Raw genomic sequence first — 14,825 nt, 5'->3', positions numbered from 1 at the left:
ACCTTTTTCTTTTCTTTTCTTTTCTTTTTTTTAAGTATCTGAAACCCATGTCCCTTCTCAAGTCTTCCTGGGACTTCCTGGCTTTCCCTCCTCACTCGAACCCCTGACCTATGAGTTTATATAAGAAAACAGGAAGCAGTGGACGGTGGTGGTACACACTTTAATCCCAGTTCTCAGGAGACAGAGCCAGGTGGATCTCTCTGAGTTCAAGGCCAGCCTGCATCTACAGAACGAGTTCATGGATAGCTAGTGCTACACAGAGAAAGAAACTCTGTCTTGGAAAACAAAACAAACAATATATATATATATATATATATATATATATATATATATATATATATATATATATATATATATATATATATATTCCTGTCTCATTTTCCCTCTTGTTCTGGAAGCAATTCCTACATCTCTGTCTGTGGCCTGGCTGTGTTTCAAAGGAGACTCCAAACCTTTCTAGCTTTGTACAAGCAATGTTGACACAGCTTCTTGCAGAGTGTAAGTGACTGTGACAGTACCGGGGCAGCACACACACAGGCGTGTCATCATGTGTGTCTGGAGAATTGTATCTGCCTCTGGGGGAACGTGCTTCACTATGCATTAGCTCCCACTCTCCCTATGGCTGTCCTCAGCCTCCCTACGCCCTCCCTCCCCCAAAACCCTTGCTTCCGCTCTGCCTGTCCATCTTCCCCTGTTCCCTTCATGTTCCTGTCCCTCATGTGTCCCCTGGTGTTTGTAGCTTCCTTTCTCACACTCCTTATTTCCCAATTTCTGGGTACCCCACAGTGAGTGAGCACCTCTCGTCTTCCTTGCCTTAAAATCCATAAGCAGTGCACGGTTTATTGATTGACTTTTTAATTTAAATTTTGTGAAGCGGGGCTGGGAAAATAGCTCTCTCAGTAAAGACCTTGCTGCTTAAGCAGGAAGAGGACCTGAATGGTCACCCTCGGCACTCACACACCAAGCTGGGCATGGCCTTGTATGAATAGCCTCTAGGCCCTGTGGGGGCTGGCGGATCCTGAGACTTGCTGGCCAACCCCAGGAGCCTGATCTCTTGAGATACTAGTTAGAGAAAGCCAGTCTCAATAAACAAGGTAGCCAGCTCCTCAGACGCACAGCCACCTGCATAGTCTCTCTCTCTCTCTCTCTCTCTCTCTCTCTCTCTCTCTCTCTCTCTCTCTCACACACACACACACACACACACACATCCTCACATGCTCTCACACACTAAAGTTTAGGCTTTGCTTACAAACAAACATTCTGTGGATTAAAGAAAGCTATTGTTTTTTTCTTTCTCACAGTTGGGCTCATGCTAAGCAAACACACATTCTCCAGCTAAGCTAGTCCCTCCCAGCTGGCAAAGTCACCCTCTGACCTGAACACACACACACACACACACACACACACAGAGAGGGGGGGGGGACTTGTTGCTTATTTGTTGTGTGTGAGTGTGCCACAGAGTTGCTGTGGAGCTCAAAGGACAACTTGGTCCTCCCCTCCTACCATGTGGGTTCCAGGAGGCTCCACCTGAGGCCTTGGTGACAAGCATTTTTACCTCGTGAGCATCTCGCAGTTTTTTATGTAAAGCAAGAAAGCAGAGCAGGAATGGGAAGCCAAGTAAAGAAGGGTAGCCTGCAGCTCTTTCTTTTAAACTCTTCTTTATTTGGCGTGTTTAGGCCTCAACCTCCCCAACCATATGTAGGAGAGAGAAGGTTAGTGGGGAGAGGGGACCCCGTTACTTCTCCAGGCTGTTTAGGGTGATTTGGGTTCTTCTGGGCTATACCCGTCTCCACCAACAGCAGGCCAGCCATCTTCGGTCTCTTGGCCGCACACCAACGCCACATGTCACCATGCTCTCTCTGTCCTCAGCCCTACCCCACGGCCCTCTCTGTGCCGCAGGAGGAAGGCCTTACCAGCTGGCAAAGTCACGCCCCTCACAAGACAATTGACAGCTGCGGACAAGCTAAGGCGCAAACGGAAATCCCACACTTGGGATTAGAACAAAAAACATATTTACATAACACAACTGAGTTTACAGAGAAACCAAAACTTCCATTACGGTAGCCAGATAAAAAAGGGGACGCAATTGAGGAGTGGCATCCATGATATCTTTTATAAAAATTATTTCTTTTAGGGGTGGCAGGGCAGAAGAGACCATCAGATCCCTTGGAACTCTAGACGTGGATTTTATTGTTGTTCTTGTTGTTTTTCTTTTTTCTTTTCTTAATATTCTTTTGAAAAATATTTGTTTATTTATTATGTATACAGTAATCTGCCTGCATGTAAACCTGCAGGTCAGAAGAGGGCATCAGATCACATTACAGACTGTTGTGAGCCACCATGTGGTTGCTGGGAATTGAACTCAGGACCTCTGGAAAAGCAGTCAGTGCTCTTAACCTCTGAGCCATCTCTCCAGCCCTTGTTTTTCAAGACATGGTTTCTCTGTGTAGCCTTGGGTGTCCCGGAATCCATTCGTAGACTAGGCTGGCCTTGAACTCACAGAGATCTGCCTGCCTCTGCCTCCCAAGTGCTAGAATTAAAGGTGTGTGCCACCACGCCCAGCTGGAGTATTTTGCTCGTTTTTTTTTTGTTTGTTTGTTTGTTTGTTTTGGTTTTTCAAGTCAGGGTTTCTCTCTATGTAGCCTTGGCTGTCAGGAACCACTGTAGAGCAGGCTGGCCTCGAACTCATAGAGACCCTCTTGCCTCTGCCTCCCGAGTACTGAGCTTAAAGGCATGCGCTACCACTACCTGGAGGATATGGTTGTTTGTAAGCCACTATGGGGAAATAAAACCTGGGTCCTCTGCAAGAACAAGTGCTCTTAAGCCCTGAGCTGTCCCTCTGTCCCTGAACCCCATGATATCTTCTTCTTTTAAATAAACCAGCTCAGCAGTTCATGTCTAGTGACAGCTTAACCTGACCGATGGAAGGGTTAAGTACTGTGTTATGTTCAGCACCTAACTTATAGGCAAAAGCTTCTGGGAGAAATGAGTTGAGTTAAATAAACCTAAGAAGCTGACATGGGTAGAATTTCTTCTGCCTGACCCACTAACAAATGCAAAGCAGATATTTTAGTTTTTAGGTTTTTTTTAAAGCTTCAGTGGGGCATTAGGCCCTGGAAGGCAGAGCTTGGCTCTGAGGCCAGGCCTGGTGGAGCCCTGAGGGAGGAGGACAGTCCAGGGGGGAGGGGGAGCAGCCTGGGTCAGGGAGGAGAGGGCAGCTGCTCGGGGGCAGTTCTGGTTGCTGTGCTTGCTATTTCTTCTTGCCCACTGTAATTACAGCTTTCCCGATATGATTCTGGCTTCCTGAGGAAAAGGGAATTTATTAAAACCAAGCAAGAAATAAACACAAAATAGTGGAGATGCTTGCTTGCAAGATATGTATATTTTAAATCATAAAGACCTTGTGTCTTAAGGTCAGTGCTTGCTGGCCACTTTTATTTTTGTATTATGGCCCAGGCAGGAGGGGATCTTCTAAGACAACAGCAAAATAAGAGGGGAAAAAACCCCTAAGGGGGTTGGGGGGGGAACCCTAAGAATACCCTCTGAGCTTGATTCCAGCTGGTCCCGAGCTCTTGTTACTCTGGCCAGACGCCCGCCCCTCCCGCCTCTGCCCCACCTGGGAGATGCCCCCTCCGCCACCTGCCCTACCTACAGCCCCGCCCCCCTCTGCCCCACCTAGGCTTACTTTATATGCTGCCTCTTTTGCTGCTGTTGTTATTTTGTTTGTTTATTGAGACAGGATGGCTTCAAACTTGCTACATAGACAAAAATGGCTTTGAATTTCTTATCCTGCCTCTACCTCTTTTTGTCTGTTTGTTTTTCCCAGACAAGGTCTCTCTAGGGTAGCCTTGGCTGTCCTGGACTCACTTTGTAGGCCAGGCTGGCCTAGAACTCACAACGATCCACCTGCCTCTGCCTCCCGAGTGCTGGGATTAAAGGCGTGCGCCACCACGCCTGGCTGCTTCCACCTCTTAAGTGCTAGGAATACAGGGGTGCACATACGTTTCCTGGCTTCCTCTCACCTCCTGATTTTTCCCAACACAGCACATGGATTTGTGGGCCAGAATAAGGCAGTTGTTTTCTTTCCCCTCAAAGGATGTGACCTGCCTTTCCCCAAGTGGCTCTGACAGTTTTCTCATTTGCCATCTGAGAAAGATAGGGAAGTGACATTGACCTTCTGGTCTCGCCTCAGAGGGAACACTCAGTAACTATTATGCTTCAGCCACTGATTTGCTTAACTGCCCTCCCTCCTCCCCCCTCCTCCCCTTCCTCCCCCTCCTCCCCTCCCTCCCCCCTCCTCCATGACCGCACCCGCCATTTCCATCTCTTCACACACACTCTGCTACCCCACAGCCCTTCCTTGCCCGCTACAGAGATGCCATAAGGCGTCCAGCTTTAACCCCCAACAATGTTCTCTGCTTGCAAGAGAGCGGGCAGGCCTCTGGGAGGGCTTGCTTTCTTTTTTATCCCTATTAGTCTCCAGACTAACCCGGGAGGAGTCAGAATTTGGTAATACTGAGCTATATGTGGAGGGAGGAAAAATGCCAACCATGCCTTCAAGAGCCTTGTCTCTTGGAAACGGGGAACTGCCAGAAGAAATCAATCTTTCAGCCATTTAAGGCAATTTCTTTTCCATCATCCTTTGTCAAGACCACTGTATGAGGAATGAATCTGCAGAGTCCCTCAGCTGGTTGGTACCTGCCACTCAATAGCAACCATCTCCACGAGAGTGGAGACAGGGCGCTGCTGCAAAGCCATCCCCCACCAGTGAGAGTTTACAAGTGCACAGGGAAGCTGCGGATGGCCGACAGGGTTTCTCTGTAGCCTTGGCTGTCCTGGACTCCCTCTGTAGACCAGGCTGGCCTTGTACTCATAGTGATCCACCTGCCTCTGCCTCCTGAGTACTGGGATTACAGGCCTGCACCACTATACCCTGCAAAGTAGCAGGTTTTATATTTATTGATTTTTTTGGGGGGGGGGATTTTTCGAGACAGGGTCTCTCTGTGTTAGCCTTGGGTGTCCTGGACTCGATTTGTAGACCAGGCTAACCTTGAACTCACACTGATCCTCCTGCCTCTGCCTCCCAAGTGCTGAGATTAAAGGCATGCGCTACCACGCCCAGCTTACTGGTTTTTTTAAAAAAAGATATTTATTTTATGTGTATGACTGTTTTGCCTGCATAGATGTTATGTGCCTGGTGCTGGCAGAGATCAGAGCGTGCGGGGTCCCCTGGAACTGGTATTGCACACCGTTGTAAACCACCATGTGGTGCTGGGAATTGAGCCCAAGTTCTCAGCAGGAGCAACCAGTTCACTTTACCGCTGAGCCACCTCTCCAGCTTCGACACTAACAATTAAAAAATAATAATATTAATTTTTTATTTTTGGTTTGGGTTGTTTTTGTTCATTTGTTTTCAAAATAGGGTTTCTCTGTAGCCCTAGCTGTCCTGGAACTCACTCTGTAGACCAGGTTGGCCTTGAACTCAGAGATGCACCTGCCTCTGACTCCCAAGTACTGAGATTAAAGGAATGCACCACTACCACCTGGCGTTTTTACTGTTTTTTAAATTAAATAATTAATTAATTATTCAGTATTCTGCCTGCAGGCCAGAAGAGGACACCAGATCTCACTATAGATGGTTGTGAGCCACCATGTGGTTGCTGGGAATTGAACTCAGGACCTTTAGAAGAGCAGCCAAGTGCTCTTAACCTCTGAGCCATCTCTCCAGCTTCTGTTGCTTGTTTTAAGAATATTATTATTATTTACATGTACGTGTGTGACTGTCTGCATATGTGTGTGTGCCTGAGGTTAGAGGCATCCCCTGGAGCTGGAGTTACACACGACTGTGAGCTGCCTGATACGGACTCCGGGAATTGAACTCCAGTCCTCTGCGGGAACAGTTTTTAATCACTGAGCCACCTCTCCAGCCCCTTTGCTTTTCGACAGGGTCTCTCTATGTAGCGCTGGCTACCCTGGAACTTACTACATTTACATTTACCAGGCTGGCCTCACCTCACCATAGAGATCCACCTGTCTCAGCCTCCCCACCACTGTGATAAAATGGGTACATGAGCCAGGTGTGGTGGCGCACGCCTTTAATCCCAGCACTCGGGAGGTGGTTTGAGTTCGAGGCCAGTCTGGTCTACAAAGTGAGTCCAGGACAGCCAAGACTACACAGAGAAACCCTGTCTCAAAAAAAAAAAAAAAAAAAAACAGAAAAAAAATGGAAAATGGGTACATGACACCTGGTATGTGTGTATGTACACACACACACACACACACACACACACACCTTTTTTTTTTTTTTTGGTTTTTTCGAGACAGGGTCTCTCTGTGTAGCCTTGGCTGTCCTGGCACACATACATCTTTTAACCGTGCATGTATGTGTGTCTATGTGCAGGTATATGCATGTGAGTACTGGCACCCTCAAGGCCAGAGGCTTTGGACCCACTGGAATGGAGGAAGCTGTAAGCTGCCTGATGTGGGTGCTGGGAACTGACCCGGGTCCTTGGGAGGAAACAGCAAATGCTCCTACCTCCTATCTCTAGCCTCATAGACACTAGCAACCTTCCCTGACCTTTACCCTAACTTCCTTCCAGAAAACCTACCACACAGTGACCTCCTTTGAGGGGGTTTTGTACCACAGCCCCGGGTGGAGGAGTGGGAAAGCACAAGTCTGAGTTTTTTTGTTTTTGATTTTTTTTTTTTTTTTTTTTTTTTGGTTTTTCGAGACAGGGTCTCTCTGTGTTAGCCTTGGCTGTCCTGGACTCACTTTGTAGACCAGGCTGGCCTCCAACTCACAGCGATCCGCCCGCCTCTGCCTCCCGAGTGCTGGGATTAAAGGCGTGCGCCACCATGCCCGGCTAAGTCTGAGGTTTTACATGTTCTCTCCTCCAGGGCTCTGACAGTGCAGAGAAGGTGTTTAGCACAATGGTGGGGTGTCTGTACCCCTCAATGCTGGTTCAGCCTCTTATCTGGTTTCTTTAGGCATGGAGATTTCCCCTTTAGAGTCAGTCTGTCTGTCTATCTTCTGAAACAGGGCTTCTCTGTGTAGCCCTGGCTGTCCTGGACTCACTCTGTAGACCAGGCTGGCCTTGAACTCATAGAGATCCACCTGCCTCTGCCTTCCAAATGCTGGGATTAAAGGCATGTACCACCACTGCCCAGCCAGGTTTATTTTTAAACATTCAAATTTTATTTTTTTTAAGATTGGGCCTTAGGGCTGGAGAGATGGCTCAGCCGCTAAGAGCATTAAAAAGAACAACAGACTGGGTCTCATGTCACTGAGCCCGTCTTCCAATTTCCTGTGTAGCTGACAATAGCTGGGATTCGAACTCAGAGCTTTGTCAATGCTAGACATATACTCACCACTTGAGCTACATACCATCCAAAACATTCTACTTTATAGAATATACAGCCTGTCTGGGTCCAGGCTAATGTTTCCCTGGCTCCAGAGGCTTTACAGCAAAATGAGTCTCCTGAGGCAGAAGAATCATTTGTTTTCCAAACTCTGTTCTCCACTCTGACTAATCCACAATTTCCTCCGCACTTGTCAAATGCAATTACCAAGCCTCGATCAGTTCCCACGGACAGCCTCATCAATCAGAGCACAGCTGCAGCCGCTGCGAAGCGAGCGGTTACAGGGAAGCGGGACATGCCTGACCTCTAAATCAAAACATGACGAAATGCTCTATCCTCCTCTCTGTTAGCCCTGGCTGTCCTGGACTTAACTTGTAGACCAGGTTAGCCTGGAACTCGGTGATCCACCTGCCTCTGCCTCCCAAGTGCTGGGATTGAAGGTGTGAGCCACCATGCCTAGCTACTACTAGCCTCCTCTATTGTTAAAGTTTCCTCCTGCCAACCCCACGAGAGTTTGCAGACCACCTCAGAGCTGAGTGTTGTGAAGTCAAGTTCCTGTGTGCTCAGCAGGGATTTTTCCACCTGCTCGGTCTTGGGCTGCTTCCTGCCGCAGAGGCCAGAAGCCCACCCTTCCCTACAGCTGCACGTGCATACCCTGACGCACCAGACAGGACCACCAAAGCTTTCACTTCTCTTATATGTCCATTTTTCTCAGGGCTCAAAGCCTTCCCTTCCAAACTCATTGCAGTTTAGATTTGGCCCAGTGTGGTTGCCCACACCTTACATCCCAGCACTCAGGAGGCAGAGGCAGATGGATGGATCTCTGTGATTTGGGACGTCAGCCTAACCCATTTGTCACTCTATATTGCACAGCCTCCCCCAACCCTCTGAAGACCCGCCAGGAATGACCCTAAGCATCTTTCTGCCTCATCAACTTTTCATCTTCTCACACTGGAGCAGGAAGTCCCCCCCCCCTGCTTTGCTATTAGCCTCATGAGTAGAGATATTAATGTATTCACCAAACGATGTCTTCACACCACTGTTTCCTGTAACTAAAGTGCCCTCTCTCCCACTGTCCTGCCTTATTTGACTGTAAAGTGCTTGAAGGAGGGGCAGTGTGGACCAGAGAGGCTGAGGCAGAGAAATGGTGTAACACCAACAGCTAATGCACCAAGGCGCTCATCAACTGGCAATGCACACACACACACACCAATGTTTGAGAGCTGCAATAATTGGGATGGGACACTATTCTTTATTATAACCAGTGAGAGCAGCCACGCCCTTCAGAAGCCAGGTGCATTATACTTGTCGTGTAGATCAGCTACATTGTCACTGGAGACACGGATCCAGCCATCCTCCCGCACGTGGTAGAGGTTGACTGCACCTCCAGAGTAGGCGTCTCTGTAGGTGGCTTGGTAGATGGCTCGGCGCGCCAGATCGTAGGCCTCCTCCACTCCTAGGTCATAGGAGTAGCCTCGATCCATGACGCCGTAAGCATACACAGAGCCAGAGCCCACAGAGAAGGCGGTCCCGGGGATGCGGTTCCCCTCGCTGTCTACATAGTAGAGGCCTGGAGATGGGGTGAGCAGGGAAAACAAGAAAAAGGCCATCATTTCTTTGCTATTTTATTCATCTTCCAAGGTGGTTTTTCAACTTCCTCAACAGAGATATAGCTTTGCAGCAGATATATGCCTAGCATGCTCAAGGAGGCCCTTAGTTTGATTCCTACCTTACCACCCCCCCCACACCACCACACACACACACAACCACACACACACACACCCCACACCACCTCCACCACCCCCACATACAGACCCCCCCCCCATAAAGTCTCAGCACACTCAGGAGGTTGAGACAGGAGGATCAGGAGTTAAAGGCTAGCCTTAACTATGTATTGAGTTTGAGGCTAGCCTGAGCTACATAAAACCCTGTCTTAAAAAACAAAACAAAACTGGTGTAGCACCCAGTGGTGGTAGCACACATCTTTGATTCCAGCACTCGGGAGGCAGAGGCAGGTGGATCTCTGTGAGTTCCAGGCCAGCCTGGTCTACAAAGTGAGTCTAGGACAGCCAGGGCTATATAGAGAAACCCTGTCTCAAAAATAAAACAAACCAAGCAACCAACAAAACAAAATCAAAACCAAACCAAAAAAGAAACCTTGTCTCAAAAACCAAACCAACCAACAACAACAGCAAAACAAACAAACAAAAACTGGTGTAGTGAGAATTTTTTGTTAAAAAAAAAACAAAACACACACACAGAAATAGGGGCTGGAGAGATGGCTCAGCAGTCGGCTCCTCCAGAGGTCCCAAGTTCAATTCCCAGCAACCACAAGGTGGCTCACAACCATCTATAACGGAATTTGATGCCCTCTTCTGGCACAGTGTATATGGCGATGGGGAACTCATACGTTAAATAAACAAATAAATAAATAACACAGAAATACTATAAGAATTTGTTTTTATCCCAGGTGTGGAGATGTGGGGCAGCTCTGGACTGTCTGCAGCAGCGGACTCTGATTTGCCTTGTGCTCCAGCAGAGGCATGGTTTTGTCAGCTGCAGTTTCTGCTATTGTGTGATCTTTGGAATTCTGGGAACTTTTCAGAGGGTGTATAAATGCTAGAGCCCTGCAGGTGGTTGGTTGTGGTTTATTAGCAGTTGTGCTCAAAGAAGAAAACAAGAAGAAAGAAATTTAGATGTAGGATCTCTCTCTTTCTTTCTGTCCTATCTAATGATAAGGGGTCAAATGCGGGTGGTGGATAATGGGTGGGGGGTGGGGGGAAAGAACCCACAAAGTAGCAAAGACCAGCTACGAACAAAGAAGAAAGGAATTAGATTCACAGATCTTCCCTCTCCCCTGTCCTTCTTTCCTTATCTAGTGATACGGTAAGCGAGGGTAGGCGGGGGTGTGGGGTGGGGGAATAAAGGGTAGGGAAAAAAAGAACCCACAAATAGCAAAGATCAGCTTCTAACTGGGGGAGAAACATTGTTCAACAGTTAAGAGTCTCTGTTGCTCTGGTCCAGGACTGGTGTTCAGTTCCCAGTATCCACTGGGTGGCTCACAACTGTCTATAATTCCAGTTTCTAGGAATTTTCTTTTTTCTTTTTGGTTTTTCGAGACAGGGTTTCTCTGTGTAGCCTTGGCTGTCCTGGACTTGCTTTGTAGACCAGGCTGGCCTTGAACTCACAGCGCTCCACCTGCTTCTGCCTCCTGGGACCACCAGGCCAGTTTCTAGGAATTTAATGCCCTGTTCTGACCAACTTCCCCACTGGGCATACCAGTGGTGTACACACACACACACACACACACACACACACACACACACGCAAATACTTATATACACACATGGAAACTCACAAAGAAACAAAAATTTTTTTTGTTTTTTGTTTTACAAAACTGGAGAATGATGCAATCAAATTTACCATTGAGATTCCCAGATTCCACACCACCTCCCTCACATTGTACAAACCATCCTGCCTGTCCTCTTGGCAAGTCCAAAAGGCAAGTATAAGTTTGAGGTCGGGCGTGATGGCGCACGCCTTTAATCCCAGCACTCGGGAGGCAGAGGCGGGCGGATCGCTGTGAGTTCGAGGCCAGCCTGGTCTACAAAGCGAGTCCAGGACAGCCAAGGCTACACAGAGAAACCCTGTCTCGAAAAACAAAAAACAAAACAAAACAAAACAAAAATAAGTTTGCTGGACATTTCAAGCATAAGACTTCAGGTCTGGTGGGAAGACCACTTAAAATAAAGCCTCAAGGTGGCAAGAGATGGCTCCTTTTAGGCCAGAAAGTAAATGAACCAGAAACGCCAACTAAATAGCGAGTGTTACTATTCAATACTGTGGCTGGTGACCACATGTAACTGCCTACAACACTTGAAATTGTACTAAGAAATAGCTTAGGTGCTTTATATATAAAATTAAATATAAACCAATTCTACTAGTTTTATTTACTTCTGAGATACGACGTCACTGGGTGGTCCAGGCTGCCCTGGTGCTATATAGCTTAGGCTGGCCTTGAACTCTTGACCCTGCTTCAACCTCCCTAGTGCTTGGATCACAGCTGTGCATCACTCGGCTTATTTCAAAGGCCAGTGAGGTGACTGAGCACTGGAACTGTTGATTACCACCAGGGCTGAGTCTGATCCACAGACCCAGAGAACCAATTCCTGCAAATTACCCTCTGAATTCTACATGTATGCTCTGGGATGTGTGGCTCACACTCAGACACACAGACACACACGCTAAACAAGTAATGTAACTTAAACTTTTAAAAAATGGGGCTGGAGAAATGGCCCCATGGCTAAAAGGGGCAGGAGCATCGGTTGCTCTTGCAGAGGACCTGGATTTGGTTCCCAGCGCCCACACGGTGGCTCCCAACTGTAACACGATTCTCGAGGCTCCAACACCATCTTCTGGCCTCTTCAGGCACCAGGCATGTGCTGTGGTGCACAGATATATATGCAGACAAAACACCCGTGCACATAAAATAACAAATTTAAAGGTGTAAAATTATGTGTGTAGCTCACTTTTGTCTTGTTAGAAAATGCCAGCTCAGCTGGGCGCGGTGGCGCATGTCATTAATCCCAGTACTTGGGAGGCAGAGGCAGGCTCATGGTTTTGAGTTTGAGGCCAGCCTGGTCTACGAAGCGAGTCTAGGACAGCCAAGGCTAACACAGAGAAACCTTGTCTCGAAAAATCAAAAAAAAAAAAAACAAAAACAAAAACAAAAACCAAAACCAAAAACAACAACAACAACAAAAAAAAAAAAAAAAAGAAAGAAAGAAAAAAAGAAAAGAAAATGCCAGCTCGGCCGGGTAGTGGTGGCGTGCGCTTTTAATCCCAGCAACTGGGAGGCAGAAGCAGGCGGATCTCTGAGAGTTTGAGGCCAGCCTGGCCTACAGAGCAAGTTCCAGGACAGCCAGAGCTGTTACACAGAGAAACTCTGTATTTAAAAAAATATCTACCAATTTACTTCTCAAATACAGATGTCTTCTAGGCCTTATTATTGTATGCAAAAGACGGAAAACTGGGCCAGACACTGTACTAACTGCTTTATATTGAATGTACTTAACCACTTGACAGATTGACAGATGAAGAAACAGGCTGAGAACAAAGGTAACCAAAGGCCACCTGACTAAGACAGTCCATGACACAGCAAGTTACCTCCACGCCTTTCCCTGTACAATGCCGTCCTCAGGCAGGAGGCGCTAAGATCATAACTAAAGCATCCACCCTCAGCACCCGCTAAAAGCCTTGGATTCATCTCTTCATCTAACCCCTTCCTACTGTCACCGGCCACCCCGAGGGGCACGTGACGGCAACGCAACTCACCAGGGCCTCTCTTATCCCAGCCACAGATCATGGTGCCCATGGACAGCCCCATGCCTTTGTACTGATACACCATGTTAGCGAGCAGTTTGGAGGCCGCTGCGACGGAGATGCGTTCCTTATTCCGAAGCTCGTAGATCCGGCACTGCCGAGCCAACAGCCGCTCCCAGAAGCTGCAATCCGCTGCGCCCCCAGCCATGGTGCCCAAAAGGTAAGGGTTGATCTCAATTACTTTCTTCACTGTCTGGGAGGCGATATAAGCGCCTGCTGTGGCCCGGGAATCCGCAGCAACAATGACTCCATGGCGAAACTGAATGAGGTCAGAGAAAACACAACATAGGCCACATAAGACCACAACTATTTCCAATACTTTTTTTTTAATTAAAGATTTTATTTATTATTATGTATATACTGTTCTGTCTGCATGAACATTTGCAAGCCAAGGAGGGCATCAGGTCTCAGTAGAGATGGTTGTGAGCCACCATGCGGTTGCTGGGAATTGAACTCTGGGAAGAGCAGGCGGCGCTCTTAACCACTGAGCCATCTCTCCAGCCCCCCAATACTTCTTTTTGTATTAATGCAAACCCAGGAATATTTTTCTGTATTTTGTACTCGACTGCATATATTAAATGCCATCTGGGTTTAGTAGCAAACCCTGGTTTGTGAACAGCCAGATTACTAACTTTACGTACGAAGAAACAAGTTTAATGAGATAAAGACACCCTTAGGGGGACTGGAGAGACAGCTAAGTGGCTAAGAGCACACTGGCTGTTTTTCAGAGGTCTAGTTCGGTTCCCAGTACCCACACACACCTTTGTGATGGCTCTCAAAGGCCTGTAACTTCTAAGGAATCCGATGCCCTGTTTGGCCTCTGCGAGGGCTACACGCGTGGGGAATATACATTCGTAAAGGCAAAACATACAAATAAGAAATCTGGAAAGGGGGTATGGTGGCACGCAACTTTAATCCCAGCACTCGGGAGGCAGAGGCAGGCGGGTCTCTGTTAGTTCGAGACCAGCCTGGTCTACAAGGCGAGTCCAGCCAGGTCTACACAGAGAAACACTGTCCCCCTCCCCCTCCCAAAAATAATAATAAATAAATAAAAAGAAATGAAGAAAGAAAAAGAAAAAAATAAATAATTTCTCGCCCAAGATCCACAGCTAGTTACTGTAGAGCTGGGACGGGACTCTAATTGTTTGGCACCCACTACAGGAGTCCCTGGACTTGACCAAGCTCCCGGGAGGGGACGCCCCGTTAGTAAAACCTCGGGTGAAGCAAGCGCTACAGTCGCTTTCTTTCCCTCCGCCACCGCCCGCTGTTACCCCGCCCTCCCTTTCCCCAGGTAGGGACTCTTGGGAGGGCGCAGACTGGGGTCGCCTAGGAGCCACCCCAGGCTGTGTTGCCCCGGCCCACCTCCCCATCCTCGGGATTCCCAGGCAGTGAAAGCGCGAAGGGTCGGGATGAGAGGACCGAACCTCCGCCCGACTGCACTCCGGCTGGGATGCCGGCGAGGCGCGGGCTGGCTGAGCACCTTGAAGGCCAGGGTTGTGGTTCCATGAAGCATTTCGATCCGCGGCTCCTCTGGGACACCCCAGCTGGGCGCGGCCAGGCTCAGCCCATCACCAGGACTCCCCGGACCCAAATCCAGCAGATCCGCACGACCTCCGAGTCCAAAAAACCCGTGCTGGTTCACGGGCAGCGGCCGCTCCAACACGCTGGCCAGCGCCATGTTTAGTAAGGGCAACAGGAACTAACTCCGAGAACGCCTCCAAAGAACCGACGGGCAACTCCGCCCCGTCACAGCTTCACGTCCTATTAAGTCTATGGCTAGAGCCGTCATTTTAACTCTGGGCAACCACGCCTCCAAATACCAGCCCAGACTGTTTTCATCGAGAAACGCTCAACGCTAGGTGACAGAGTGAGATATATATTAAAAAATCTAACTGGATAAGACTGCCCTTTTTATTTTTTTACTTCGGGCATCGAAGCAGTACGGATGCATAGCTTTAAATTTTTAGGGGGTTGGAACTTTCCGGTTGAGTGAGGGAAGTGAGTTCGTCCATCTTTGACAAGGGCATGACTGCTTGAGAATTCAAACTGGTCTCTGGTATTTGGTAGCCGCCCAGGTACTGTTT

General features: G+C 48.2%; 1 protein-coding gene across 1 annotated transcript; it reads right to left on the bottom strand.

Moving 5' to 3' along the window:
* Nucleotides 1-8,591: 8,591 nt before the first annotated feature.
* On the bottom strand, nt 8,592-14,448 carry PSMB5 (proteasome 20S subunit beta 5). The gene is made up of 3 exons (XM_084767837.1): nt 14,222-14,448; nt 12,694-13,000; nt 8,592-8,929 (listed from the first exon to the last, which is right to left on the bottom strand). The coding sequence occupies exons 1-3, from the start codon at nt 14,417-14,419 to the stop codon at nt 8,643-8,645; spliced, it is 792 nt and encodes a 263-aa protein (XP_084623963.1). The 5' UTR covers nt 14,420-14,448; the 3' UTR covers nt 8,592-8,642.
* Nucleotides 14,449-14,825: the final 377 nt, after the last annotated feature.

The sequence above is a fragment of the Acomys minous genome (genome assembly GCF_964271855.1).
Source record: "Acomys minous genome assembly, chromosome: 18".
In the NCBI taxonomy this organism is placed as follows: Eukaryota; Metazoa; Chordata; class Mammalia; order Rodentia; family Muridae; genus Acomys; species Acomys minous.
Note: the sequence above shows the minus strand (reverse complement) of the source record. Positions and strands in the feature narration are given on the sequence as shown.

Bases quoted from the DNA above. Each gene is read 5' to 3' on its own strand.
- PSMB5 (XM_084767837.1), bottom strand. From the start codon at position 14,419: ATGGCGCTGGCCAGCGTGTTGGAGCGGCCGCTGCCCGTGAACCAGCAC. The intron at 13,001-14,221 runs GTGCTCAGCCAG...GACCTCATTCAG, and splicing joins CCACAACCCTGGCCTTCAAG to TTTCGCCATGGAGTCATTGT. The intron at 8,930-12,693 runs GTGAGTTGCGTT...CCCCATCTCCAG, and splicing joins CTGGGATAAGAGAGGCCCTG to GCCTCTACTATGTAGACAGC.